Consider the following 27,876-nt stretch of genomic DNA (forward strand, 5'->3'; position numbering starts at 1 on the left):
GAGCACCCCAGTTTTCGTTTAGGCACTTTGCAGGGGGGGGGGGAGATGAAGAGACTATAGAGAGAGAGGGAGAGAGAGAGAGAGTAGTGAGTATCGCAGCCTTTCTTTCGACTGTTAGTCTGTTACTATAACCATTATCCAGTATGAGTCCAATTCGTCGGATCGAGGAAGCGAAGGAGAGATGCATAGCTGTTGCAAACCGGGTTCAAAGCTTATCTCTCTCGAAGGTCACGGATTCATGCAAGCAAACACTTCTCCGATTGGTAAATTCAGAGCTTAATTTCCTCTCCCGTTTATCATCGGCTTCTCCAGATTTCTCCGGTCCTATTAGGTATGCAGTAACAATGGTCTTTGTCGGTAGGAATGTCGTACTGTTGTTTTGTTACTCTTTTTCTCCGACAACAGGGCTGTTATTCAATTGAAATTGAACTAATGTCTTGGATGAAATTCATTATCATGTCAGTTGTTTGTACACTGACCTGGTTTGGTCTTAGGGACTTTCGTCTTGAAATATCTGGATCAGTAGTAAAACAGAGTATTTTAATGGATTTACAATCGGTATGTGAAAGATAAAAAGGGTTCCTTATTAGTATTCCAGAAAAGATCCCATTTATATTACAGCCCATGGACAGCAAGATGCCATTTATTAGGGGAGCGGTTTCTCCAAGAATATGTATAGTTTAGCGAATTTGCAGATAAAAGAGAATCCATGATAGTTCAAGAGAACCGATAGGAATTCTTTGTTTCACATCCAAGGGAATTCTATTTTCATGACACTTTTGACGAATTGACATTGCTCCTTCCATGAAGGATGCACCGGGGACACTGGGAGGCATGAAAACAAATTTTTTTAGGGCTTGAACACTCTCCTTTTTTGCTGACGCCCCTCATGTTCCGGTTAACAAGCAAGTTCAACACGCCAAATGGGACCATAAGTTCCGGAATATGTGGTTGCTGGTTTTACATCCTCATCATAAGTGATGCAAGTGTCGGTTGCCCTCTCATCCTTTACTAACCAGTTTATCCACACTAAGACATTTATCGAAAGAGGGTGAGCTTGCTTTGGAGATATAATTTCTACACTAGCTTAGAAGTATAATAACCAACTCCTCTGAAAATGCACATAAAGTGACCTATCTAAGAACCTCAAGGAATAAATAATCATTTTCTTGAATCAATAGGGGAGTTATTGCAACAATTTCCCCGTCATTAGCTAATTATGAAATCATGGAACTCAGACCACAACTCAGAACTCATTTCAGAATGATCCTTCACCAACATATTCTTATCAATTGCTGCCTCAGATAAGGGATTACATAAGAGGTAGATAGATTATCATACCATATATATTCCAAGTTTTTACCCTTGCACTATCTTCTATACTATAACAGATTACGCTAATGAATCCAAACGATACCACAGTTCCTTTCCAAGTTGTCATAAGGTAGATAATTGTCATTTCATCTGGCCCAAACTAGAAACCCATGTTTCCTGATTAATTTTCTTCATAGTAAACTGAAAATGGATGAAAAGAAAATGATGCAAAGGCAGGAAGCAACAACTTAAAAAAAAGACTGGCCCTACTGACAAGATGTCACAACCAGCTGGTATACAAAAGGGAAAAGGTAACCCACAAGACCAGCTCCCCACCATGCCAACACATACTCTATATTTAATCGCTCTAAAGTAGATCTTAAAACAGCACCAAACTACAAGAAAACAGCCCATGAAGAAAGAACAAAGTCAGCATCTCTTCAAGGAAGCACTTCTTGAGGTTATCACCATCAAGGTTAGGCTGAAAGTACAACCTCTCTTCAAGGACTTTCCCTCAGCTGACTTGATTAGAAATTGGAGTGCTATAGCTGTATCCTCTCCCTCCCCTCTGGTATAAGAGAGTTGGGTACCACCGCTTTAGTTCAGGGTGAAGTTAAACTTTGATGGAAGCTCCTTGGGTAATCCAGGTCAGCCAGGAGTTGGGGGTGTGTTCAGAAATGAGGAAGGAAAAGTCTTGGCCCTTTACTCGGGCCCAATTGGGATGGGAGATTCTTTAAGGGCAGAAGTAATGGCCTTACTTCAAGGATTGAGACTGGTGAAACAATGGGAAATGCAGCAAAGAAATGGAAGGAAACTCCAAGCTGGTAATAGAGTGGATGCAATCTGGAAACTTGGGAGTTTGGTCTCTTAGACAGCCTCTAAGAAAGATTATTAGCTTAGCAAGGGAGATTGGAGTGCAATTTAAATGGGTAAGAAGGTCAGTAAATGGAACTGATAAAAAAAAAAGGTCAGTAAATGGAATGGCTGACACTTTAGCTAAGCAAGGAGGTACTAGGGAGACTTTGTTTTGGGATTGTTTGTATGATATTGTTTTGATATTCCATCCATTTTATGGGTGGTAAATCTGTAATATTTTCTAATCGTCAATGAAAGTTACCGTTTCCTATTAAAAAAAAAGAAAGAACAAAGTCAAACCAAAGTGCCATACCTAGACAGAACTCAGAAAACTAAATGTGGGTGAGCCGAAATGTGAACCAATACCCAGCAAAACATCCCCAACTACCAAGTTACCAAGACAAAGTTCTGGGCTTTTCCCCTTTAAAACCAAATGCAGGAACAAAGAAATCATTTTTTTTTTAATTTCCTGTGTGTTTTTGTAATTTTTGATAGTAGGGTATTTCTGGTCATTTTATATATTGCCTCTTGTCCTGATTTGTCATCTGATTTTTCTAGCTATAGTTTGTTTATATATAAAGTATCATTGTCATTGATTGAGTAGTTTAAGCGTTATTGAGTTTTTTAAGAAATAACGAAATATTTAATGATAAAGAAAGGGATGAAGATTCTGTGGGAATATCTGCTGTTTAGGGCTATTAACTGGGCTAAAGCTTTGGATCTATTTTCACCATTGTCCTTTGATGGCATATGGAGAAACTGGGAACTAGTTGCTAAAGCTTCTTCGGTTAAGGACAAACCTGTTCTAGCCTGGAAGCCCCCGGAAGAAAGTTTCACAAAACTAAACTTTGATGGCAGCAACTTCGGTAATCCTGGGCACTCTGGGATTGGAGGAGTATTCAGGAATGCAAAGGGCCAGATAGTGGCTTTATTCTCTGGTCCAATTGGAGTGGGGGATATGGTTAGTGCAGAGGTTCAAACCGTTTTACAGGGGGCTCAAATCGCTAAAGAGATGAACTTCAGAAATCTAGTCATAGAAGGAGACTCTAAAGTGGTAATTGGGTGGCTGAAAGAACTGGAGACAGTAGCTTGGCCTTTCAGGGGGGCGATGAGAAGATTCAAATGGCCAACTTCTAATTTAACAATCATAGTTCAGTAGGAGAGAAGATTGGAAAATGGGTTGGCAGACCTACTAGCTAAGCAAGGGGTGAATAGGGATCAATTATTCTGGGCTAACTGTAATTTATCTTGTTTGTTGAGGCAGCTTCTTGCGCCTCTTGGGAAAACAACATGCTGTATCAGTTGTAAATCCATCTTAAAAAAATTTTAATGAAATGCTTTGTTATTTTATTATTCATAAAAAAGGCGTTATTGAGTTTTTTCTTTCCTTTTTAATTATAGTGCCAGTTCTGTAATTTTTAATGATAATTTGGCTCTCTTATTGTGTCTCTATTTATGTTCTAAGTTCAAAGATGTGGAGGAATGACTGCAATTAATATATTTGAATTCATATGGAGTATGTTAAGAGTTGTGAACATCAACCTTAAGGAGCTCACAACCTACTTAATAACATTTACCAGAAGTCAAAGCAACACATCTTCCAGTACAGCTACTTCAGCTGTTATCAAACAACCTCCAGGACTAAGATACCTTTTTCTCTCCTATAACCAAACCAAATTCTTTACTCATAAAAAACCAAACCAAAATTTTCTTCTTACTTTTTTTCGTCCACCTCCCTCATAAGAGTGGTGAAAATCAACCTTTAGGAGCTCAGAACCTACTTAATAACATTTACTAAAAGACAAAACAATAACTCTTCTACTTCAGCTGTTATTAGACTGTCCCCAAGACTAAGATACCCTTCTCTCCAAAACCAAACTGAACTCTTTATTATTTTTTTCATCCATCTCCCTCAAACTAACCACAGCCCTGAGATAATAGCTATTCCATTCTCAGCACTTACATTATATTTGATCCTCTGAAAAAAAGCAAAGATTTGTATGAACAGCCTAAACAGAAGTAAAGAATATAGACATTGAGAACAAAAATTATCTTCTGAGATGTTATTAATTAGTTATTTGAAATATGATTTAGTGTCTCAAGACTCAACCATAAATTTGTGACTAAAACTTTTCGTTATTCAAATTAGGTTATCAGTTTGCAGAATATTAAACTACATGAGTTTCATTCAATTACCTTCTAAGCACGGTAGCTTTCTGCATCCACAATTTGTGGGTTCTCTTTTATTCTCAATTTACTTTCAGGTTGTAAAGGTAGTTTCTGTGAAATGTAATCCTTTGGAATTCTGCCCATGTATGAGCCATGAGATGAAGCTTCTGAGTATGATGTTTCTATTGCTCATGGTTTTTAGGGGTTTGGTCTTCTTAGTGCAAATGTGGATCATTAGCAGAAAGACTAACACAAAATCCTTTGAAATTTCAATTTTCCTCTCTTTAATTTTATCTTCAGTTTCTGAACCCAAAAGATTCTTGAATATGCATCAAAGTACATTCTTCAATACACACTTATGGTTTTACATTTTTCCTATAAAAAGATTTATGAAACTTGAACTTTTGTATCATATTGCAGTGCTAACATTGGTTACCTTGAGTCAGTTGTTCACGTTCTTCAGCAGACATTCGTAACTGGAGTATCACGTGTGTGCAAGCCTATTCCTCTGTTATCAGAAAATGAAGAAAGAAAATGTTCTTCAAAGGGCATCCATGTTGATATAGTTTGTACTGTTGATAGAAGACCAGTCTGGTTTATTGTGTCAGACAGGAACCCGAAATACATCTCATGGTTAGGATCTCACAAAAATAAGGGGCTAAGAGCACGTGTAGAGAAGGTTCTTTCAGCGGCACAGTCCTGTCTGATGTTAAAACCATCCTCAGTCATTCTTTTCTTTTCAAATGGACTTGACAACGTTGTTACTCAGAAGCTTCTAAATGAATTTGGGGCCTCTCAATTTGGCAAAGAGTTTTCTGAATTTGATTGTGATTTTTCTAAGGACTTGGAATATGAATGGGTTAATGATTTTTCTAGATCATACAGAAGGGCAATCATCTTCCAATTAAAGGTTGAGCACTATAGCACTTCTTCAGAGTCAAGCCAGTGGTGTACATGTCCACTTTTGGGAGCTGTTACACCAGATTGGGCTGATAAACAAAGCCAACTAACCTTAGGTGGTGCATTTTGTTCCCTAATTTTGACATTGAAACTGGACACCCAAGATATGGAATCTTCAAAACAAAGGGCTATTTTGGGTGGTGATCTTTTAAATTTTGATACAACAGCTTTGATTGCTCTTGTCTCTGGAATCAGCAATGGTGGTACAGGGAAACTATTGGCAACAACAGTTTGTGAGATGATGAAGCGGTTTAAGAGCAATTATGAATTTGTGATGGCACAGGTAGATATCTGCTCTTATGCTCTTGCAGATGCTTGCTAATTTTGAAAATGGTTTCTCATAACTCTAGCATTTGCTAAATCATCTGTTATGTTTGCATAAATTGCCAACATGGTGGAAGGGACCAGCCAGCCTGCTGGTAAAGTCTCAGTCTGGTTGTAGTGGAAACCTGGGATTGAATCCTTCCTCCAACCAGGTTGTGGAGGCTCTCGGGGTTTGGGGAGGGCTATCCCCTGTTTTGTAGCTCATTACCAAAAAAAAAAAACCACTATGGTGTCTGTTTGCTGTTGGTGAAGGTCTAGTATTTTACAAAGGTCATCATGCAATGCTAATCCCAGTTGTCTGGGTCCTGGGAGGGGTTGGATTGAATAAGAAATGGACCTAACCTTTGGCATTTTAGCATGAAGAGGCTACTTCAGCACTGTTTTTTTTTTTTTATTGGAATCGGTAACTTCATTAAACAGAATTTAAAACACAACTGTCACCCCTAGTGTAGGGGTTTGAGATACAATCACCGAGTTACAACACTGCCCAGAACATGTTCCCCCTAACATCCCCCTGTTTTGTTAATGTATTCACTAATCCATTAGCTGATCTTCTTGTCCACTTAAGTAGATGCCAATCTCTTGTTAGTCTGATAATTCCCTCATCAACTGTATGTATCCATGCTCCCGAACTACCTGATTGCAGCCAGCCTATTACCATCTTTGAATCCCCTTCTATTTCTATTTGTTGTAGTCCCAACTACTTTGCGTATCTTACACCTTGTAGTAATGCCATGGTTTCCACTCTCAAAGAATCACCCACTCCCATTGGACCCGAGAACAATGCTAAAATTCTGCCTTCTCCATCTCTTAAAACACCCTATACCCGAGGGTCCTGAGTTGCCTATAGAACTGCCATCGAAATTTATCTTTACCCTGTTTTGTGTTGGTGGGGACCAAAATTCCTGTATAACAAGTTTAAGGGAGCTTGTGCTTGCCACAACACCCCAGTTTCTATAAATATTTTTAGCTGAGAAGTCTTTAAACACATAAATTGTTTCCATCCAGTGGATAACTTTTATAGTAACTCCTACAATTTCCTCCTTGGATTTAACCTTGCTTTTGAAAATTCTGTTGTTTCTTTCTTCCCAAATTGACCAAAGCACTGCTGCTCTTGTTGCTGTCCACATAATTCTTCCCTGCTTCTTTGGTTGCCTGAAAATTTGGGTCAAAGAGGCCTATCACATCTGGGGGAGGAGTCCACTTGCAACCAATGAGAGAAGAGAACCGAGACCAAATAAAGGGCGCAAATGGACAGGAAATCAATAGATGTGTGATCGTCTCACCAGCTCCCAAGCAAAGGCTACAAACATGGGTGAAAAGCATTGATGTGGCCTTTTTCTTTGCAGCAAATCTAGGGTATTGATTCTTTGGAGTACCACCTCCTAGCAGAAAACCCTAATTTTTGAAGGCATAGGGCTACACCAAACCTTCTTTGTTTGAAAGTTTCCTATAAGGTTAGATGACTGTAGGAGGATATTAAAGAAGAAGAACAATCGAAAAAGCCAGAGGAAAGTTTCCAAATTCTGCTACCCAAACAAGACTGGTCTATGACTAGGGCCTGACATTCCTTTTTCATGGACAAACTGATGATGGTGCCCCTCCATCAGTTTGAGGGGGAATGTAGAGATAGAGATAGTGAGGGCTGAATAGTAATTTTACTTTCTTATTGTATCATTGCTTTTCTATTCTTTATATCTTGTACATTACTTTTTGTACTATAAGGGCAGAAATGTCCTTTTACATTCTTTAATATAAATAGTCCTTTCTTGGTGTGGTTGACTACTAGACACACCCCAAATTTGTGTTCTTTCTCTTGTTCGAGCTGATTGACACTATGGATTCTCAGTCAAGTAATTCGACTATTGGTACTTCCCAAGAACATTCTGTTGGTTCGGACCAATGTTTTAAAATGCGGAGGCATGACGTGTAGTTCAAAACGTAAGAGGCGTAAGCTTCTCAAACACAAGGAGGCTTACGCCTCCTTAAGAAGAGGGGGGTTAGGAGGAAGGAGGAAGGAGGAAGAAGAGGACGATGGGATCTCATTTTTTCTTTATTTTTAATATATATATATATATTTATTTATTTATATTAAGAAGAATAAAAATGCATAGCACTAGTTGAAAGGGGGGTTCTGGGGGGCGAAGCCCCTCAGCCAAAGGGGCTGGGGGTAGACCGCTTTCTTTCCCCTTATCTTTTCTTCCCTTCCCTTTCCTTTTCTTTTTCTTTCCCTTCCCTTTCTTTTCTTTTCATTTCCTTTTTTTTCCTTTTCATTTTTTTTAGTCTTTTTATATGAGGTGTGCATGAGGGGCATGAAAAAAGCACATGAGGCGTACGCCTCTTGCACCTGAGGAGTACGCCTCAGAGGTGTCAACGCCTTTGGCATATGCCTTAGGGCATTTTGGGAGTGCCTTGCCTGGAGATGCCTCCAGGCGTATGCCTCCCACGCCTTTTAAAACATTGGTTCTGACCCTAAAGAATATATCATTAATTCCTTCAGAGATCACTTGGAACTATATGGTAGGACCTTGGGACAGATGGATAGGTCGGATCCTACCCCCTCTTCCTCATTTTTGTCTACATCTGGTAAAAGTGCTTTTGCATTTCATGTGTCTAGCTTCATTCCAGATTCCCCTTGGATCATTGACTCAAGGGCATCTAATCATGACTGGTAAGTCAAATTTATTTCAGCCCTACACTCTTCTCTTTGGTAGGGGTAAAGTTAGACTAGCGGATAGATCCTTCTCCACTAGTGCTGGTCAAGGATCATTATTTATGCCTGGTGGTCTTATCTTTCCCCATGCTCTCCATGTTCCAAAACTTCCTATTAATTTACCATCCATTAGTAGTATCAATCAATCCTTAAATTGTTGTGTAAGCTTTTTTCCTCGCTCGTGTTTTTCAAGATTTGGCCTCGGGGAGGATGATTGGTAAAGGAGACATGGTTGATGGCCTCTACATTTTGGAGAATAAAGCTGGTCCTATGACATCATCTCCTGAGTCTTTTGAGTAAGTTTGTGAGTTAGTCTACTAAGAGTCAAGTGTGGTTGTAGCATAATCGTGATGGTCATTTGCCTTTTGAGTCCTTGAAAGTTATGTTTCTTGATTTATTTTAGTCTGTGTCTACTTCTAGATTGCAATGTTAAACTTCTCAATTGAGCAAACATTGTAGAACAAATTTCCTTACAGTAATAAAAGATGCATTTGCCTTTCTATATTGTGCACTCTGATGTTTGGGGTCCAATGAATATACCTACTGAGGGCAGATACAAGTATTTATCAGCTTCATTGATGGCTATTCTAGATATAACTGAATATATCCTATGCATTCCCGAGAAGAGGTACCCAGAATTGTGAATGAATTTCATCACATGGTTTTTATTCAGTTTCATGTTGAGATATATACTTTCCAATCGGATATTGTGAAAGAATATTTTCAACATAATTTAATTGACTTCTTTACACCTCATGGATCACTTCATTGAAGCTCTTGTGCCAAAACACCACAACAGAATGGTGTTGCAGAAAGGAAGAACCGACATCTTCTTGAAGTTGCTTGAAGTATGATGCTATACATGAATGTTCCCAAGCAGTTTTGGGTTGATGCTATGATGGCTGTGGCTTATGTCATCAATTGCATGTCATCTCATCTCTTACAATATAAGGCCCCACATTAACTCTTGTTCACTCAATCTCTTTTGTTTTTTATTTTTTTGGGTTACTTGTCTTCCCAAAAGGGCTGCAAATGCTTTAATCTTGTTTCTTGCAAGTACTTTGTATCAATGGATGTGCCATTTTTTGAGTTTGATCCTTTCTTCACGACCTCTCCTTGGGGAGAATAGGGTGCAGGAGGAGAGGCAAGTTCCTCAAGTTCCACTCCCTTTCATTCTTGGCTCACTCCATTTCATGTTTTTTTGAGGCACCATAAGGGATAACTGAGTTCGAAGGGTGTGAATCAGCTAAAAATTGTGCATCCAGCATCATCTAACTCCTTGGAGGCGGATCCAGGTACCCTTGTTCCCCTTGATGTTACTATTTGATAATTCTACTAATGACCTTAATTTTCATATTGCTCATAGAAAGGGTTTAGATCATGCATACTAAACATCCTATTGCCCATTTATTGTCTTATGAAAATATCTTACCCTCGTTCCCTGCTTTTCTAGCTGCCCTTGATTGTGTCTCCATTTCCAAAAGTTTTGCAAGAGCCATGTCTATCCCTGAAGGACAAATGCAATGGAGGAAATTTGCGCTCTACACAAAAACAACACTTGGGAGTTGGTGGATCTTCTTGAAGGCAAAGAGCCAATGGTGTGTACGTGGATATTCATGGTGAAACACAAGGCTGATGGGATGGTTGAGAGGTATAAGGCTACATTAGTTGCAAAAGGGTACACAGGTATATGGGGTCGACTATGTAGAAACCTTTGCCCTAGTTGCTAAAATGAACTCTATTCGGATCATGCTTGGTTGTTAACTTTGATTGGGAGCTTCATCAACTGGACATTAAAAATGTTTCTTGAATGGAGATCTAGAAGAAGTATATATGATTCAACCTCTTGAGTTTATAGCACAAGTGTGTAAAGGAAAAGTTTGCAAACTAAAGAAATCCCTATATGGGCTAAGTAATCCCCTAGGGCCTAGTTTAGCATATTTCACTTGGCTCTTCAACAGATTGGGTTCAAGTAGTGTCAGTCTGACCATACTCTATTTGTAAAAAGAAACCAAAAGAAAATTGTGGTCGTAATTGTGTATGTAGATGACATAGTTATTACAGGGGACTAGGACTCTGAGATTCATAAAGTGAAAGAACCTAGGACAATTATGTTATTTCCTTAGAATTGAGGTTGCTTGTTCTCAAAAGGGCTTCTTCATTTCTCAAAGGAAATATATTAGATCTCCTACAAGATACAAGGAAGTTGGGAGCAAAGCCTGCAAATTCCCCTATTGATGAAAATTACAGACTTGGTGATTGTGCTGGAGAACCTGTGACAGATGTCAAGAAGTTTCAAAGGTTGGTTAGTAGGAAGACTCCTCTACTTGCCAATGACTTAATCGGATATAGCATATGTTGTTGGTGTCCTCAGTCAGTCTATGCATGCTTCAAAGAGTTCCCATTTGGAGGCAACAAATAGGGGTGTAAACGGATCGAATTCGAACCGGATCAGGCAATATATGAATTCGAATCCGATATCCAAATTCGATTCGATATCTAACGGATATTGAAAATTAATATCCGAATTCGAATCCGATTAAATATTCAAATATTTGATTCGATTAATTAATTATTTTAGATAATTAATAAATATATAAAATAAATATTTTATTGATATAAAGTATATAAATATATAAATTATTTAGTTAATTTAATTATTATATATAAATTATATAAAATAATTTATATATTATATATAAGAATTAAATAATCGGTCGAATTCAGATATTTATCAAATCAAATCAGGTCATATCTGAAGTCGAATCCGATTAACTATCGGTAAGAATAGGATATCCGAATTCGACCAATTAGATATTCGAATTATCCGAATTCGATTCGATTATGTCGAATATCGAAATCGAAATCGGATTTTCGAATACCGTTGACACCCCTAGCAACAAAGAGAGTACTAAGATATCTAAAGAAGTATCCAAGGACTGATATTTTGTTCCAAAAGCATGTCCATATAAAAGTGGAAGTCTACACAAACGCAGATGGGGCTAGTGTGGTTGATTACAGGAAGTCCACTAGTGGATATCACACCTTTGTTGGTGGAAACTTAGTCACTTGGAGAAGCAAAAAACAAAGTAAAGTGGCTAGATCTAGTGCTAAGGCTGAATTTATTGCTATGGCTCATGGGGTTGCAAAAGTGATTTGGGTAAAAAAATTGATTGGTGAATTGGGTTTATTTGTTGACAACTCAGTGTCCCTTTACTATGGCAACGAGGCAGTCATTAATATCACTGCCAACCCAATTCTTCATGAAGGACCAAGCATATTGATGGTGACAAGCACATGAGAGAAAAACTTGAGAAGGGTGAAGTGTGTACCCCTTACATCAGTTCCAAGGAACATCTAGTAGATGTCCTTACAAAAGGTCTACACTATTTGCGGCATAATGAGTTGTGTGACAAGTTGCGCATGATTGACATACATGCTCCAACTCGAGGGGGAGTGTTGAAATGTGTTATGTATAGTTGCAGGGGTATTTTTGTAATTTTCATACTTTTTATTGTATGCTGTCACTCTAAGTATAAATACTAACTTATGTGCTGCCAGCCATAGGACATTTGGAATAGAACTCTTTTCTCCTCTTCTCTCCTTTCTCTTCTCCTTCTTTCTTCTTCCTTTTTTGCTTTATTTTTTCTTTCTTCTTGTTGGACTAGTCTACAGGCTAGATGACATTATCCTACTCTGATACCATTTGAAGGCGCAAGACTGCACATTCTAGGATCTTAAAAAGAAAATAGATAAAGATGCATATACAATTGGGCTGATAGTATCATTATATCATTCAAACACAAAAAAACTTAAGATGGGAGACATTTTTCTTAGAGATGTATGGCCCAAACAGGGCTCGTACAGAGTTCCTCGTAGCTCACTTAGGAAATTCAAAACCTTTTACTTACACTTTTCTTTGGTTTTCCGTCTGAGTTGACTAACCTTGCCTTCTCTTTTCTTCTTACACGTCTCCTCCTTTGTGCCTTTTCTTTTTTTCTGTTCTATTTTTTTTTTTGATAAATGAGAGAAGTTTTATTAATTCAGATAAGAGAATACAATCAGCCTAGGAAGAGGCACAAGCCTCCCCCGAGGACTGAATCATATAAACTAAACAAGCCCAAGCCTGAAACACAAATTACAAAGTAGCCCAAAACAGATCTCCCCTTGACACCCCTTGTTTGGTCAGAGAATCAGCCATTGCATTTGCTGATCTGCTGACCCACTGAAATCTGACAGTCATATTTCTTGTCATCCATTTAACTTTCTTTAACAGATCCCTATAGCCCCAACAAGCTGTATCTGGGCTATTCGGCCAGCCCACTACTACTTTGGAATCCCCTTCTACTAACAAATTGTTCACTCCAATTTGACTAGCCATCTGTATACCTTGTACCGCTGCTAGTAGCTCTGCCCTTACAGAATCGCCTTCACCCACTGGTCCTGAAAAAAGAGACAGCATATTGCTGTCTTTGTCTCTCAGAATCCCACCAATTCCAGATTCTCTAAACATTTTTCACACACTTAGCCCCTTTTTATAGACACTTAAGACTCTTAGACTACTTACATAACTGGTTGACTCTTAGACTTTAGCCCCAGTAACTAGACACTTTATACCATTTGTGTTGATAGTTTAGTCGAACCAGGTTCAGAAATATAGAAAAGAGAAAGAGATAAGAAGAGAGGAAGAAGAGAAGAAGAAGAAGAAGTGTCGATCTGAGAAGTCAAAGAGACCTTCCCAGCCGACCATATCTAATATGTTTGTCAAAGCAAAGTACAATATCTAATATGCCCCTACTTAAGTATGGGACATGTAACTTAACACAGTACGAAACAGACAAAACACATCTTAACTCATGATGAAAAGACAGAAATATCCTTCCTTAGTTGACTCTAACACTCCCCCTCAAGATGGAGAGTATATGTCATATAGTCATATCTTTCTACATATATAATTCACTCTTCCCGAACTCAACCCTTTTGTAAACAAGTCTGCCCACTGATCACCTATTCTCACATGCTCTGTACTTATGACACCAGTAAGGACTTTTTCCCTTACAAAATGGCAATCTACTTCTATGTGTTTAGTCCTCTCATGAAAAACTGGATTGTATTTTGCTTCAGCACTACTCCTTGCTATAACAGTTTGCTTCTCGCTCTTCCATGTCACCAGATTTCCTTCAAGAAAGGTGTAATAACTTGTAGTGGATCTCCTGTTAGATACTGAATCTGCCCAATCCGCATCTGTATAGCCAACTATTTCAAGACTTCCTTCTGGCTTATACAATAACCCATGGCTTAGAGCCCCCTTCAAATACCGCACAATTCTAAGGACTGCATCCCAGCGAGGAACTCGGGGGCTTTGCATGAATTGACTTACCACACTGACAACAAAGGAGATATCTAGTCTAGTAATAGTTAAGTAATTCACTTTTCCCACTAGCCTTCTATACCTTCTAGGATCATCAAATAATTCACCTATATCACTGCCCAACTTCACATTCGATTCCATGGGAATTTCAACTGGCTTAGCACCTAATAGTCCTGTTTCTTCCAATAGGTCAAGAACATATTTCCTCTTACACAAGTTTATACCTTGCTTCGATCTAGCAACTTCTATACCCAAGAAATACTTCAACTTCTCAAGATCCTTTGTCTGAAAGTGATCTTTTAGAAAGACCTTTAGTCTATCAATCCCAAGTCTATCACTGCCAGTTATGACTATGTCATCCACATAAACCACTAGCAAGATCTTCCCGACTTCAGAATCATAGCTGAACGCTGAGTGGTCAACTTGACATTGTTTCATTCCGAACACTTTCACTATTTCACTAATAGGGATGGCAATTTTCCCCATAAAACTGGGGCCCCGCCCCGAATGGGGCGGGGATGGGGGGTTTTGTATATAATTCCCTGAACCCGCCCCAAACTCAAAGGTAAATTAGTAAAATATATCTAGGTTTAATATTGATATTTAAAATATCTCTAAGTTTTCCCTAAATTTTTAAAATCCTAGGATCCCATAATTTTATTTTTGAATTATCTCTAAAATATTATAATTCAATTCTAAAATACCCCCAAATTCCTATATCCTATGTATAAATTGTCCATAAAATAGATATTTTTTAAGTAATTGCCTTAGAGCAAGGAAAATTCGGGAATTCCCCGTCCCCGATGGGGAATGGATTCCCCGCCCCGAACCCGCACCGCCACCAGGAACGGGGCGGGTACGGGGTGTTGAAGTTTGACCTGCCCTAGAATTCTGTCTTGTTCGTTGACTGTAAAGTAAAGTAAACAGCAAGTAGGAGAAGAAAGAAGAAGAGAGAAAAGAGAGGAAAGAGAGAAAGGCTGGTTCGAATTAGAGAAAGATAATCTCCCTAGATTCGGCCAGACTTGTTATTATATTATTATCTTATTGGAAAAGACTTAAGTGCCCTTCTTTAAGTAAGAATCACTCGAACTAACATAACAGTACACATCAACCTTCTCAACAAGTACAAAGACCGAAATACCCCTTCACTAACACCACTAACACTCCCCCTCAAGCTGGTGAGTATATATTATATAATCCCAGCTTGTTACATATGTAGTCCACTCTCCCCCGACTCAAACCTTTTGTAAACAAGTCTGCCCACTGGTTTCCTGTACTAACATATGCAGTTTCTATCACCCCATTCAGCACCTTCTCTCTCACAAAATGACAGTCAACTTCGATGTGCTTGGTTCTTTTATGAAACACCGGATTGGAAGAGATATGAACTGCTGCCTGATTGTCACAATAGAGCTTCATTGGAGTACTGATGTCATATCCTATCTCCTGTAGAAGGTTCCTCAGTCACACTAATTCACAAGTAGTATGTGCCATGGCCCTATATTCTGCTTCTGCACTGCTTCTTGCCACAACTGTTTGCTTCTTACTTTTCCACGTTACCAGGTTACCCCCTACAAAGGTGCAATAGCCTATGGTGGATCGTCTATCAGACATAGAACCATCCCAATCAGCATCGGTGTATCCTTCTACTACCGGTTTTCCACCACTCCTGTACAGCAAACCATGGCCAAGAGCTCCTTTCAGATACCTCACAATCCTTAGCACTGCATTCCAATGTGGGACCAAGGGTTTCTGCATGAATTGACTCACCACACTAACCGCAAATGAAATATCTGGCCGAGTAATGGTTAGATAGTTTAGTTTGCCTACAAGCCGTCTATATCTGCCAGGGTCTTCAAATACTTCACCTATATCATTGCTCAGCCTCGTATTTGTTTCCATAGGTGTCTTAGCCAGTTTAGTACCCAACAACCCTGTTTCTTCCAGTAAATCAAGCACATATTTCCTCTGACACAAATTAATGCCATGCTTAGATCTTGCTACCTCTATGCCCAAAAAGTATTTCAACTTGCCAAGGTCCTTTGTCTAAAAGTGTTCCTGTAGGAATGCCTTCAATCTGTCAATGCCCATTTTATCATTCCCAGTCACAACGATATCATCCACATACACCACCAATATTATTTTGCCTGCTGAAGAGTCAAAACTGAAGACAGAGTGATCAACTTGGCACTGTTTCATACCAAACTTCTTGACCACCTCACTGAACCTACCAAACCATGCTCGAGGGGACTGTTTAAGTCCATAAATAGCCTTCTTAAGTCTGCATACCTTACCCTCCCCCTGAGCAACAAACCCTGGTGGTTGCTCCATGTAGACCTCCTCGAGCAAATCACCATGCAAAAAGGCATTTTTGATATCTAGTTGCTGGAGAGGCCAATCATACATAGCTGCAAGGGAGATGATGACACGAACTGACCCTATCTTAGCAACCGGGTAGAATGTCTCTGTGTAGTCAATGCCATAGGTTTGGGAGTACCCTTTGGCAACCAGCCACGCCTTCAGGCGCTCAACACGACCATCTGGCAAGTACTTAACACTATACACCCACTTACAACCGATAGCCTGCTTCCCAGGAGGAAGAGCGGTGAGATCCCAAGTGTGATTATGATGCAGAGCAGAGAACTCTTCTTCTATAGCACGACACCACTCTGGAGAGGTAAGGGCTTCTTGGATATCCTTAGGAGCAACCACGGAGGATAACAAAGAGATGAACTGGCGATGGGAGGCGGAGAGGTGGGTAAGTGAAACAAAATTGGAAATAGGGTGAAGGGTGCAAGTACGTTTACCTTTCCGGAAGGCAATAGGAAGATCTAGGTCGGAGGCTGGTGTCGGAGCTGGAGCTGGATCTGTCGGCAGTGATGAAGCTGGAGGAGCTGCAGCCGGTACACGCGGGCAATGTGTATACACGTGACGGATGGGTGGACAGTCAACCGACGGTGGCACCGGAGGCAAGGACGTAGGCATGACTGGAACCAGAGGAGGTGGATCAGCCACAGGAAGAGGAAGAGGAGGTGGTGATGAGGAGGAAGCAGCAACACCGGACCCGATGAAGAACGGAGTAAACTCGAAGAATGTAACATCAACACATACCAAGGAACGGCGAGAACTGGGATGATAACACTTGTACCCTTTCTGAGTTCGGGAATAGTCAAGGAAGATACACTTCAGGGAACGTGCATCTAACTTGTCAGTCCGGGACCCAGATTATGAACGAAGCAGACACACCCAAATACCCGAGGAGGAAGCAGAAACGGAGACATGTTGGGGAATAAGACACTAAAAGGAGAACGACCATCAAGGATAGACGTGGGCATCCGATTAATTAAGCAACAGGTGAGCATTGCATCGCTCCTAAAGGTTTTGGGAACATTCATGTGGCGCATGAGGGAGCGTGCCGTTTCTACAAGATGGCGGTTCTTTCTCTCAGCCACCCCATTTTGTTGCGGAGTGTAAGTACATGAAGTTTGGTGTATAATGCCATGTTGGTCCAAGTATTCTTGAAAATATGAAGACAAGTATTCACGTCCATTATCAGAACGGAAAATTTTGATGTGGATGCCAAATTGATTGCGGATCTCAGCATAAAATTTCTGGAAGATGGCAAATAATTCACTTCTTTCTTTCATTAAATAGAGCCACGTCATTCTTGAACAGTCATCAACAAAAATAACAAAATATCGGTATCCATTATATGACATCACTTTATAAGGACCCCAAACATCTGAATGAATTAAAGAAAAAAGACTCGACACACGGTTATCGACCCTAGAACGAAAAGGGAACACGATGGTGTTTTCCAAATTGACATGACCCACAATCTAAAACAGAAAGTTGACTTAATGAAGGGACTAAGGACTGCAACACTTTTAGCGAAGGATGACCAAATCTACAATGCCACTGGAGAGGAGAAATGGATGACTGAAGGGCCGTTGACGTTCGTCTGCCACCATCAAGATAATACAGTCCACCGGCTTCATGCCCTCCACCAATCTTCATCCCCGTCTTGAGATCCTGAAAAACACACATAGAAGGGTAAAATGTGATGGAGCACTTAAGGGACTTGGTCAGCTTACTAACAGACATAAGATTAAATGGAAGCTTAGGTACATATAAAACAGAGGATAGGGATACAGGGTCTAGGTCAACATTACCAACACCACAGATAGATGATGTGGAGCCATTAGCAAGGGTAACAGATTGTGATGTTGAGCAATGAGTGAGAGATGAAAACACACCTGGAGTTCCCGTCATGTGATCGGAGGCTCCAGAGTCAATAATCCAGGGGTTGGGTGTGGATGCCAAACAAGCCATACCTGAGTGTGCAAAGGAAGCTGTGTTCTGCTGCGACTTGGATTGAACAAACCTCTCATACTCATCCCGAGGAACACTCACCATCTCCTTGCCTGGGCCATCTGAGGGGGTAGAAGGCATCGGGTCAGCTGACCGGTTCTTCTGTCTAGAGCTGAAACTGGTGTCACTAGTCATGGCATGGTTGGCCCACGTCGAGGGAGGACCATGTAAGTCGTAGCAGTAGTTAATGGTATGTCCATCCAATCCACAATGAGTACACTTCCGTGGACCCGAGCCACGTCCTCTACCACGAGCTCCCCCTGAATCTTTGCCTCCAATACAACCACCACCACGGATATGTGTAGATCCACCACTACCTCTTCTGCCAGGCTGGGCTCCTCGAGCCCCACTTCTGCCACCTCGACCTCTCGACACTGCAAATGCTGATTTATTGGAGACATTAGAATCCATAGATCCAATGGAAACCCTCCGAAGACGAGCAAACACCTCCTCTAAAGATGGAAGAGCAGATCCCCCTAGTATCTGAGCTTGTACTGGTTCATACTCAGACTTCAGCCCCACCAAAAACCGTGTCACATCAAGCTGCTCTCGCTGTTGCTGTTGAACTTTGACATCAGAAGTGAGAGGATGATAGACATTTAACTCATTACGGATATTCCTCACACTGGCATAGTACTCCTCAAGGCTCTAACTTCCCTGTTGCAGATTGAAGTATTCCTGATACAGTTGATATACCCTAGTGGTATTATCCTGACTTGAATACATTTTCTTAGCATGATCCCACACCTCTTTGGCCGTGTCAAGAAATATGAAGTTCACACTGATTTTGGGTTCCATACTGTTCCACAACCATGTAATGATCTGTGCATCTTCCTGTTCCTAGTCTTCATACTCTTGAGAATTAGCGGGGGGTTTCTCCTCTCTTATATGCTTCACTTTCTTCTTTGCCTTCAGAAAAACCTCTACAGACTTGGCCCAAGGGACATAATTCTCTCCATTCAGTTTAATGGAGGTCATTTGGACATTCAGGTAGTCAGTAGAGATCATGACACTAGGTTTACTATCACTGTTATCTGCCATTGCCGAACTCCCTTATCACTGAATTCTGAGCACTGAATTATGAGCACTACACACTGCACACTACACACAGACACTTCACCGAAATCTGCACACTGATTTTAGCAGTATTAAATGCTGAAAAACTGCAACACCACAACCCCTACTCACTGAAGTCTACACACTGATTTCAGCGATATCAAGTGCTGAAAACCACACTTGTAACACCACAAACCCTAATCCACAGCTACAGGAAGTTTCACCATTAAGTAGACACTATTGCCCTTTGAATCACACACAAACCAGAATAAACCCTAGCATAAACCCTAGCATACTGCAATCGAAACCCATCATGCGAACTGTACTACACCTCTCATGTATTCCATAACAAAAAATATGCATAAAAAAAACTTTACCTTATCGCCTGAAGGCCAACCACACGAAGGGCTGAGACACCATTGCACCACACGTACCAGCCCTAACTAGGGCTTAGGAACCACAACAACCAATCACCAACGACACAATCAGAGGCATAGGAACCTCCTAGGGAAGAGGATGATCACTCCTTTTCAGCCCTTTTCCCAGTCTCCAACTCACAGCTGAGAAACCCAAGAGAAACCCTAATTCGAATGCGCAGAAGACAAAATTCTAGCAAGTCTGATTTGTTGAACCTCGCTCTGATACCATGTTGAAGTTTGACCTGCCCTAGAATTTTGTCTTGTTCGTTGACTGTAAAGTAAAGTAAACAGCAAGTAGGAGAAGAAAGAAGAAGAGAGAAAAGAGAGGAAAGAGAGAAAGGCTGGTTCAAATTAGAGAAAGATAATCTCCCTAGATTTGGCCAGACCTGTTATTATATTATTAACTTATTGGAAAAGACTTAAGTGCCCTTCTTTAAGTAAGAAGCACTCGAACTAACATAACAGTACACATCAACCTTCTCAACAAGTACAAAGACCGAAATACCCCTTCACTAACACCACTAACACAGGGCAAGATATCGTGACTTCGGGGCGAGGACAGGGAGGGGGTGCCCCGCTCCAAACTCGCCCTATTGCCATTCCTATTCACTAAAGTTGCCAAACCAAGCACGGGGAGATTGTTTGAGCCGATAAATTGCCTTCTTGAGCTTACACACCTTACCATCCTCCCCTTGAGTAACAAACCCTGGTGGTTGCTCCATGTGCATCTCCTCTAGAAGATCTCCATGGAGGAAGGCATTTTTTTTGTCAAGCTGAAACAGAAGCCAATCATACATAACTGCTAATGAAATCAAAACATGGACTGAGCCAATCTTAGCAATAGAGGAAAATGTTTCCACATAATCTATACCATATAGTTGAGAATATTCTTTAGCAACCATTCGGGATTTCAACCGTTCCACTCTCCCATCTGGTAGATATTTAACAGTATACACCCATTTACAACCAACAACATGCTTACCTGGGGGAAGATTGGTGAGTTCCCACGTGTGGTTGTGTTTAAGGGTAGAGAGTTCCTCTTCCATAGCTTTATGCCACCCTGGTGAGTTAAGAGCCTCTTGCACATTCTTAGGTGTAGACACAGAAGATAACAGAGAAACAAACTGGCGATGTGAAGCAGAAAGTTGAGAGACAAAAACATAATTGGATATAGGATGCAAAGTACAACTACGTTTACCTTTTCGCAATGCAATAGGAAGATCATGATTAGAAGGCAACTCGAGTGTAGAAGAAATTGGATTTGCAGACAAAATAGAAGCTAGAGGAGGTGCTGGTCTTTGTCGGTGAGTATACACTTGGCGGATTGGTGGTCGTTCAGTATGATCCTGCATTGGAGGAGGTGAAGACTTGGTCACAACATGAACAATAGGAATGGAATCATCAATTGGAAGGGGAAGAGCAAGAGGGACCTCTGTGGGAGAGAGAAACATATCAAGACCTGAGAAGAATGACAAGGACTAAAAAAATGTAACATTAGGGTAGACAAATGACTTCCAAGTAGTGGGGTTGTAGCATTTATACCCTTTCTGAGTCCTAGAGTAGCCAAGAAAGATACACTTAATTGAGCATGTATCCAACTTGTCTAAACCAAGACCTAGATTATGAACAAAGCACACACACCCGAAAGTCTTGGGAGTCAAGGGATACAGAGACAGAGTGGGAAACAAAATAGAAAATGGAGAACGACCTCCAAGAATGAATGAAGGCATGCGATCAATGAGAAAACAAGCTATAAGCACTACATCACTCCAAAAGTGTTTGGGAACATTCATATGATGAAGGGACTGAACTGTTTCAAGTAAATGTCGGTTCTTCCTCTCAGCCACCCCATTTAGTTGGGGGGTGGATGCACAGGATGTCTGATGAATAATGCCATGTTGCTCCAAATATTGCTGAAATGAAGTAAGGAAATACTTTTTGCCATTGTTTGAACAGAGAATTTTAATTGGAACACCAAATTGTGTACGTATCTCATCATGAAATATTTGGAAAATGGAGAATAATTCACGCCTTTTTTTCATTAAATAAATCCATGTCATTCTTGAACATTCATCAACAAAAATAACAAAATACTTGTAACCATTATAAGACTAAATTCTAATCGGACCCCAAGCTGAATGGACTAAAGGAAACCTGATGGTGTTTCCCATATTGACACGACTCACACTACAAAGAAGACAAACGACTCAATGACAGAACAAGTAGCTTAAGAGCTTTAAGAGATGGGTGGCCAAGTCTACAATGCCACTAGAGAGGAGTCAAAGAAGTCTGAAGTGCAACTGTAGATCCACCACCGTCAAGATAATACAACCCACCAGCTTCATGCCCTCCATCAATCTTCTTCCCTGTCTTGAGATCCTGAAAAACACAAGAGGAAGGGTAAAAAGTGATAAAACAATTGAGAGACTTGGTTAGTTTACTAACAGACATAAGATTAAATGGAAACATGGGTACATATAAAACACAAGACAAGGAAAGAGATGCAGTGTCAGTATTACCAACACCACAAATGGGGGAAGTAGAACCATTGGCTAGGGTAACATTATGTGATGTGGAAGTCTGATAAAGGGAGGAAAACATACTTGGAGTCCCAGTCATGTGATCAGAGGTTCCAAAATCAATTATCCAAGGGGGAAGGTTTTGATGCCAGGTAATCCATACCTGAATGGGAAAGGGTGGCAGTATTCTATTATGAAGTAGCCTGAAGGAATCTCTCATACTCATCTCTTGGGACACTCATCATCTCCTTCCCGGAAGTAGTTGTGGATGTAGAAGGTGTTGGATCAACTGGCTGATTATCATTGACTTCACTGCCATCAACAACGACATGATTAGCCCAATGTGGAGGGTAGTCCATGTAGATCATAACAGAAATTAATTGTGTCTGTCCTTTCCACAGTGTGTATATTTCCTAGTAGTTTTTCCTCTTCCTCTACCACAGCTTCCCCCTGAATCATGACCACCACCAGTACCATGATTACGACCAAACATGGGGTTACCACGACCCCCTCAAACTGCATGACCACCTCCTCTGTTTCCCTAAGCTCTTCCTCGTGCTCCAATAAATGCTGATCTATCAGAAGGTATGGTACTCTCTATAGGTCCAAGAGAGATCCTAAGAAGACAGGCAAACACTTCCTCTAGAGTGGGATTGGCAGATCCACCCAATATCTGTGCTTTGACAGGTTTATACTCTGAGTTCAGCCCCACTAAGAACCGGGTAACATCAAGTTGCTCCCTTTGTTGTTGCTGAATTTTGACATCTAGAGTTAAGGGATGATAGACATTAAGTTCGTTTTGTACTGGCATAATACTCTTCAAGGGTCTGATTTCCTTGTTGCAAACTGAAGTACTCTTGATAAAGCTGATAAGCACTCGTAGTATTGTCTTGGCCAGAATAGAGTTTCTTAGCGTGCTCCCATATCTCCTTTGTTGTGTCTAAGAACATAAAGTTAACATTGATTTTGGGCTCCATACTATTCTACAACCACGTCATGATTTGAGCATCCTCCTGCTCCTAATCACTAAAACCCAGAGATTCAGCTGTAGGTTTCTCCTCCTGCACAGGTTTTACCTTCTTCTTAGCCTTAAGAAACACTTCCACCGGCTTAGCCCATGGCACATAGTTTTCACCGTTGAGTTTAATGGATGTCATCTGCACATTTAAAAAATCTGAGGAAATGATCACACTCGATTTTTGGTCATCACTGACATGATGCCATCAAGGTTTCAATTCAGGAAACTGGTTCTGCCCTTCCAGAAAAAAATAATTATCAGTCCAGACACGTCTACTATTGTTCTTTGAGTACTACACCAATTCACTCACCACCATACAAGTGTACAACACCTCCTCATCCAACCCCCATGATACTGCCTAAGCACACATTCGGCCACTTCCATTAGCATAAAATAAATATGACTTCTAATAACACCACAACCACCATGTGAAAAAAAACTCCCTCTTGAAACTGCTCAGTAGAGGGTTTAAACCACCACAAGCACAACCACACGACCACTAAGGCTGTCACACATGGTGACAGCAGTCCAGAAGTGCCGGACTCCTCTCTCACCTGTAATCCAGACCACCGTAACCCTAGGAGACCTGAATAAGTTACCACAGCTCTCTGTAAATTTCTGCAGCCTTCTCTGACCCTTAATCCGGGTTGCGCAGCCTAGAAAAAAAATAAAAGGAAAGAAGGGGAGAAGAAGAACTGATCATAGCACCAAGAACTTGAAGCGGTAGTCTTCTTCTCTCCTGTTTAGCACTCTGATACCATGTGTTGATCGTTCAGTTGAACCAGGTTCAGAAATATAGAAAAGAGAAAGAGAGGAAGAAGAAGAGAAGAAGTGTCGATAAAAGTCAAAGAGACCCTCCCAGCCGACCATATATATATATTTGTCAAAGAAAAGTACAATGTTACAATGTCTAATATGCCCCTAGTTAAGTATGGGACATGTAACTTAACATAGTACCAAACAGACAAAACACATCTTAACTCATGATGAAAAGAAAGAAATATCCTTAGCCGACTCTAACACATTTGAAGGTGCAAGACTGCACTTTCCAGGATCTTAAAAAGAAAATAGATAAAGATGCATATGTGATTGGGCTAACAATATCATTATATCATTCAAACACAAAATAACATAAGATGGGAGACATTTTTCTTAGAAATGTATGGCCCAAACAGGGCTTGTTCAGAGCTCCTTGTAGCTCACTTGGGAAATAATCAAAACCTTTTACTTACACTTTTCTTTGGTTTTCCGTTTGAGTTGACTGTTGGCTAACCTTGCCTTCTCTTTTCTTCTTACACGTCTCCTCCTTTGTGCCTTTCTTTTCTTTCTTTTTTTTTCTATTATATTCTCTCTAAACATTTTTCACACTTAGCCCCTTTTTATACACTTAAGACTCTTAGACTACTTACATAACTGATTGACTCTTAGACATTTTTTTTTTTGGATCAATATTGACTCTTAGACTTTAGCCCCACTAACTAGACTCTTTATACCATTAATAGTCACAACTATTTTACTTGCAACTCACTCAACCTCAAACTTTTGGCTTTCCATCTACAAACTGAAATTCATTTAGTGATTTTTCAAATTAACTCCAACAATACTGTTAACATGTTGCAATTGTAAAAAGATATACTTTTTTTTGCTCTAGTCAGCATGTGGTTCTAATGATTGCAATTACAATTTACACATCATAGGTGATGTCTGAACTTCAGAACCCAATCCTTGTGGAGTTGGGAGGCCTGATATCTGGAAAGAGAGGTATGATATGTGAAAGTGTTCATTCAGAGTTCAAGGAGCTTGTGTCAATGTGTGGAGGACATAATGAGAAGTTAAGAGCCGAGTATTTGCTAAAGTGCCTCTTGTAAGTCTGCTTGTAAGATTCATCTTTCATTTTATTTTATTTTACAATAACAATTTTTAGAGTGATGGTTTGAAAGCAAATTTAATGTAAGCCTGATTAACCTCTCTGCATATTCAATTTGAGAAACATTGGCTGGAGAATTATCTAATTACTCTGCTTGAGGCATACCTAGGCAAGGTAGTAGGAAAACAGGTCCAGGCATACTTTGGAGGTACAGAAACATGAGCCATACACCTCTAGTGTAGAGGGTCATAGAAAGGCATATGCTTCTGCACTTTATTAAGCCAAACACTTGTAAAAGATTATAAATATTGGTCATTTGGTTGGCCACCATATTAACATGCTCCTCATTATATATTAGCTTAACATGGAGGGAAAACTCTCCTTATTTTTTATCACAGGAAAAACCTTCCTTGACCATCAACAATTTGTCTTTTGAATTTGACAGTGACATTAGCTTCCTATTTTTTTTTCTATTATTTATAATTATTTACTAATGAAAAAAAATATATGTTTGGGAGGCTTACATCCCTTGTGCTATTGACCTTCTGGTTTATGCCTTGGCCTCAGGATAGTGAAATGCTTTGTGTCATGCTCTACATTTTGAAAAATTAATTTATATATATGCTAGAGAAAAACAAAATAAAAATGGAAATCCATGGTGATTTGGATTAGGATTGCAAACAAATCAAATTGGACTGGATGTACCTGGATCCAAATTTGATTTGTTAGTATTCGGATTTGAATCGGATTTATATCAGATTTGGATTGCACTCGGATATTTATTAACATTAATAAGTTAAACTAAAAATAATCAAAATATAATAATAATAAAATGAACTTAAAATGACCTTGATATTATATATCATGAACAAATAAATTGAAAATAACTAGTATGGAACTTGAATATATGATTTTTTAGTAAATATACAGCATTTAAACTATTTTTACTAATAGATACAATATGAATTTTAAGTATATAGGCATATATTTAAATTGAATTGTTGGATAGGGGTGGATCCATATTAGGTCCAATTTTAAATGGATCAAGTTTAGGTCATCCTTAAAATGGATCGAATTTGGCCCCCCTCCCTCATGTTTTAGTTTTAAAGAAAAGAAAAAACTATTTGTTTTAATTTACTTGACCATTTTGCATCTTTTATAACAAATGGATCATGTTTCTTTGTGCTAACAACTGTCAAACTGAACAGGATTGTGCCTGATAGTCCTTCAGAACGTGTAATGAGCCTCCCAACCACCAGAAAGATCGCACTGAAGAACAAGGTCATTTTTGGTACAGGGGATTATTGGCATGCACCAACTCTGACGGCAAATATGGGATTTGTGAGAGCCATTTCACAGACAGGCATGTCTCTGTCAACAATAGAGCATAGACCACGTGCATTAACTGGGGACTAGAGATGGTGTAAAGCATTTACTGAAAGCCATTGAAAGTGTTGGTGCGAGTTGGTAGAAAAGCTTTAGGCTAGGAGGACGGTGGGAAAGTTCTCTTTTCATGGGAGCTGTTGGCATAAGTATGTAGTATGCCTAGTGAAGAATGCTTTTTTTGCACAAGACTCATGAGAGGCAATTCTGCTGATTCCAGAAAAGGATGGCATCATGATATACATTGGCTGGTGGTGATTCAAGATACGAAGAAAAGAGCATACAAGATCATCTCAAGCACCTGAAGAAGCAGTATGCTATGCCATTCATTTTAAAACACATTGAGATCCACTACTCGGTACATCACCTTGGCCAACAACTTGGGGAGGATGGAGCGGCTAGACCTTGCAAATAGTTCATTGTATGGGCTGATTCTGCAAGTAGGTTTCAAGTGTAGGGAATTGATTAAAGAGGAGAGACTTGATGCCAGGAGCAAATGTATTCTAGACCTTCCCTACCCCAGAATTCAGAAATCAATGGATATGTGTGCCTTCTTTTTGGCTCAACGGGGAAACACAACAGAGGTTACCTCTCAGCATTATTCTTGTCCCAAGAAGGAGAAATTAATTTTTGGGTTATTACTTATTACTCAAACTCCCCCTTCACTTCTCATTTCTCTAGTTACCATGATTTTTCAAAACCTCCTGAGGCCCTTCCTGTAAGAGATCCACCATTAGGAGATGATTATTACCATCCTTTACTTTGTACTTTGCCATGAAAGAAAATTATGCGATGATGAAATTTATTATACTACCCCTCCATTTGAGATTTGGGGGGCTTCATCTCTTTGGAAAATTATCTGGCGAGTCTTCGGAGGTTTTTGGAAGCCGGTGCAAGTTTAAAAGCACTAGGGGAAAGTGACGGCCAGTAGTTTTAGATAACAACCCTTAATTTTTGGTTTGATATTCTTTGGAAATGGTTGCCCGCGAGCTGTCACACGAGGTTGGGAAAGTTATTGACATGTAATTGGATTTGCTCTAAGATTTGCAGCATCGAGTATACAACAGATCTCAATTATTCATTAGTTGGGATCTCTGATAACTGATGTAACCGTTTCTGGTCATGTACCATTTTTTGTGATGTATAATTTTTTTTGGCTAAGTGTCTTGTTATTTGACCCGGTGGTAGCATGCCTTGGTGATGAGCTACTTGGTGGCGAACTGCCTAGTGGCGAATTGCCTGGTGGCAAGTTCCCTGGGGGTGAATTGTCTGATGGCGAGCTGCCTGGTGGCGAGCTCCCTACTAGGTGGCCTGTGACTTAGAGAATGGTGGAGCTCCTTGGTGCAGCGCAACCCGACTGCCCTCTGCATGGGGTGGTCTTCTTTCCTTTGTAGGCAGTGGGAGCTGAGGGATCTGCGAGAACTCCATATTTTTCTCCTCTTTGTAAGCGACGGGAGTTGAGGGACCTACGAGAACTGAATCATAGGACTTGGAGGTATTTTTCCAATGGGGGCTCTTCAACGCTTAAGTTAGCACT

The 27,876-nt window shown here is 40.0% G+C and overlaps 1 protein-coding gene across 3 annotated transcripts; it reads left to right on the top strand.

The window, feature by feature from the left end:
• Positions 1–27,194, top strand: LOC148862216 (uncharacterized). 3 transcript variants are annotated; one of them, XM_088982089.1, is made up of 4 exons: positions 1–331; positions 4,759–5,581; positions 24,787–24,953; positions 26,165–27,194. In XM_088982089.1, the coding sequence occupies exons 1-4, from the start codon at positions 144–146 to the stop codon at positions 26,370–26,372; spliced, it is 1,386 nt and encodes a 461-aa protein (XP_088838215.1). In that variant the 5' UTR covers positions 1–143; the 3' UTR covers positions 26,373–27,194. The 3 variants fall into 3 exon arrangements, with proteins under 3 accessions (XP_088838215.1, XP_088838218.1, XP_088838216.1); XM_088982092.1 differs by having other exon boundaries at positions 25–331; positions 24,787–24,965; XM_088982090.1 differs by having other exon boundaries at positions 50–263; positions 4,785–5,581.
• Positions 27,195–27,876: the final 682 nt, after the last annotated feature.

Source organism: Nelumbo lutea, chromosome 4 (genome assembly GCF_056320005.1).
Source record: "Nelumbo lutea isolate HS-2025 chromosome 4, American lotus-T2T, whole genome shotgun sequence".
NCBI classification, from domain to species: domain Eukaryota; kingdom Viridiplantae; phylum Streptophyta; class Magnoliopsida; order Proteales; family Nelumbonaceae; genus Nelumbo; species Nelumbo lutea.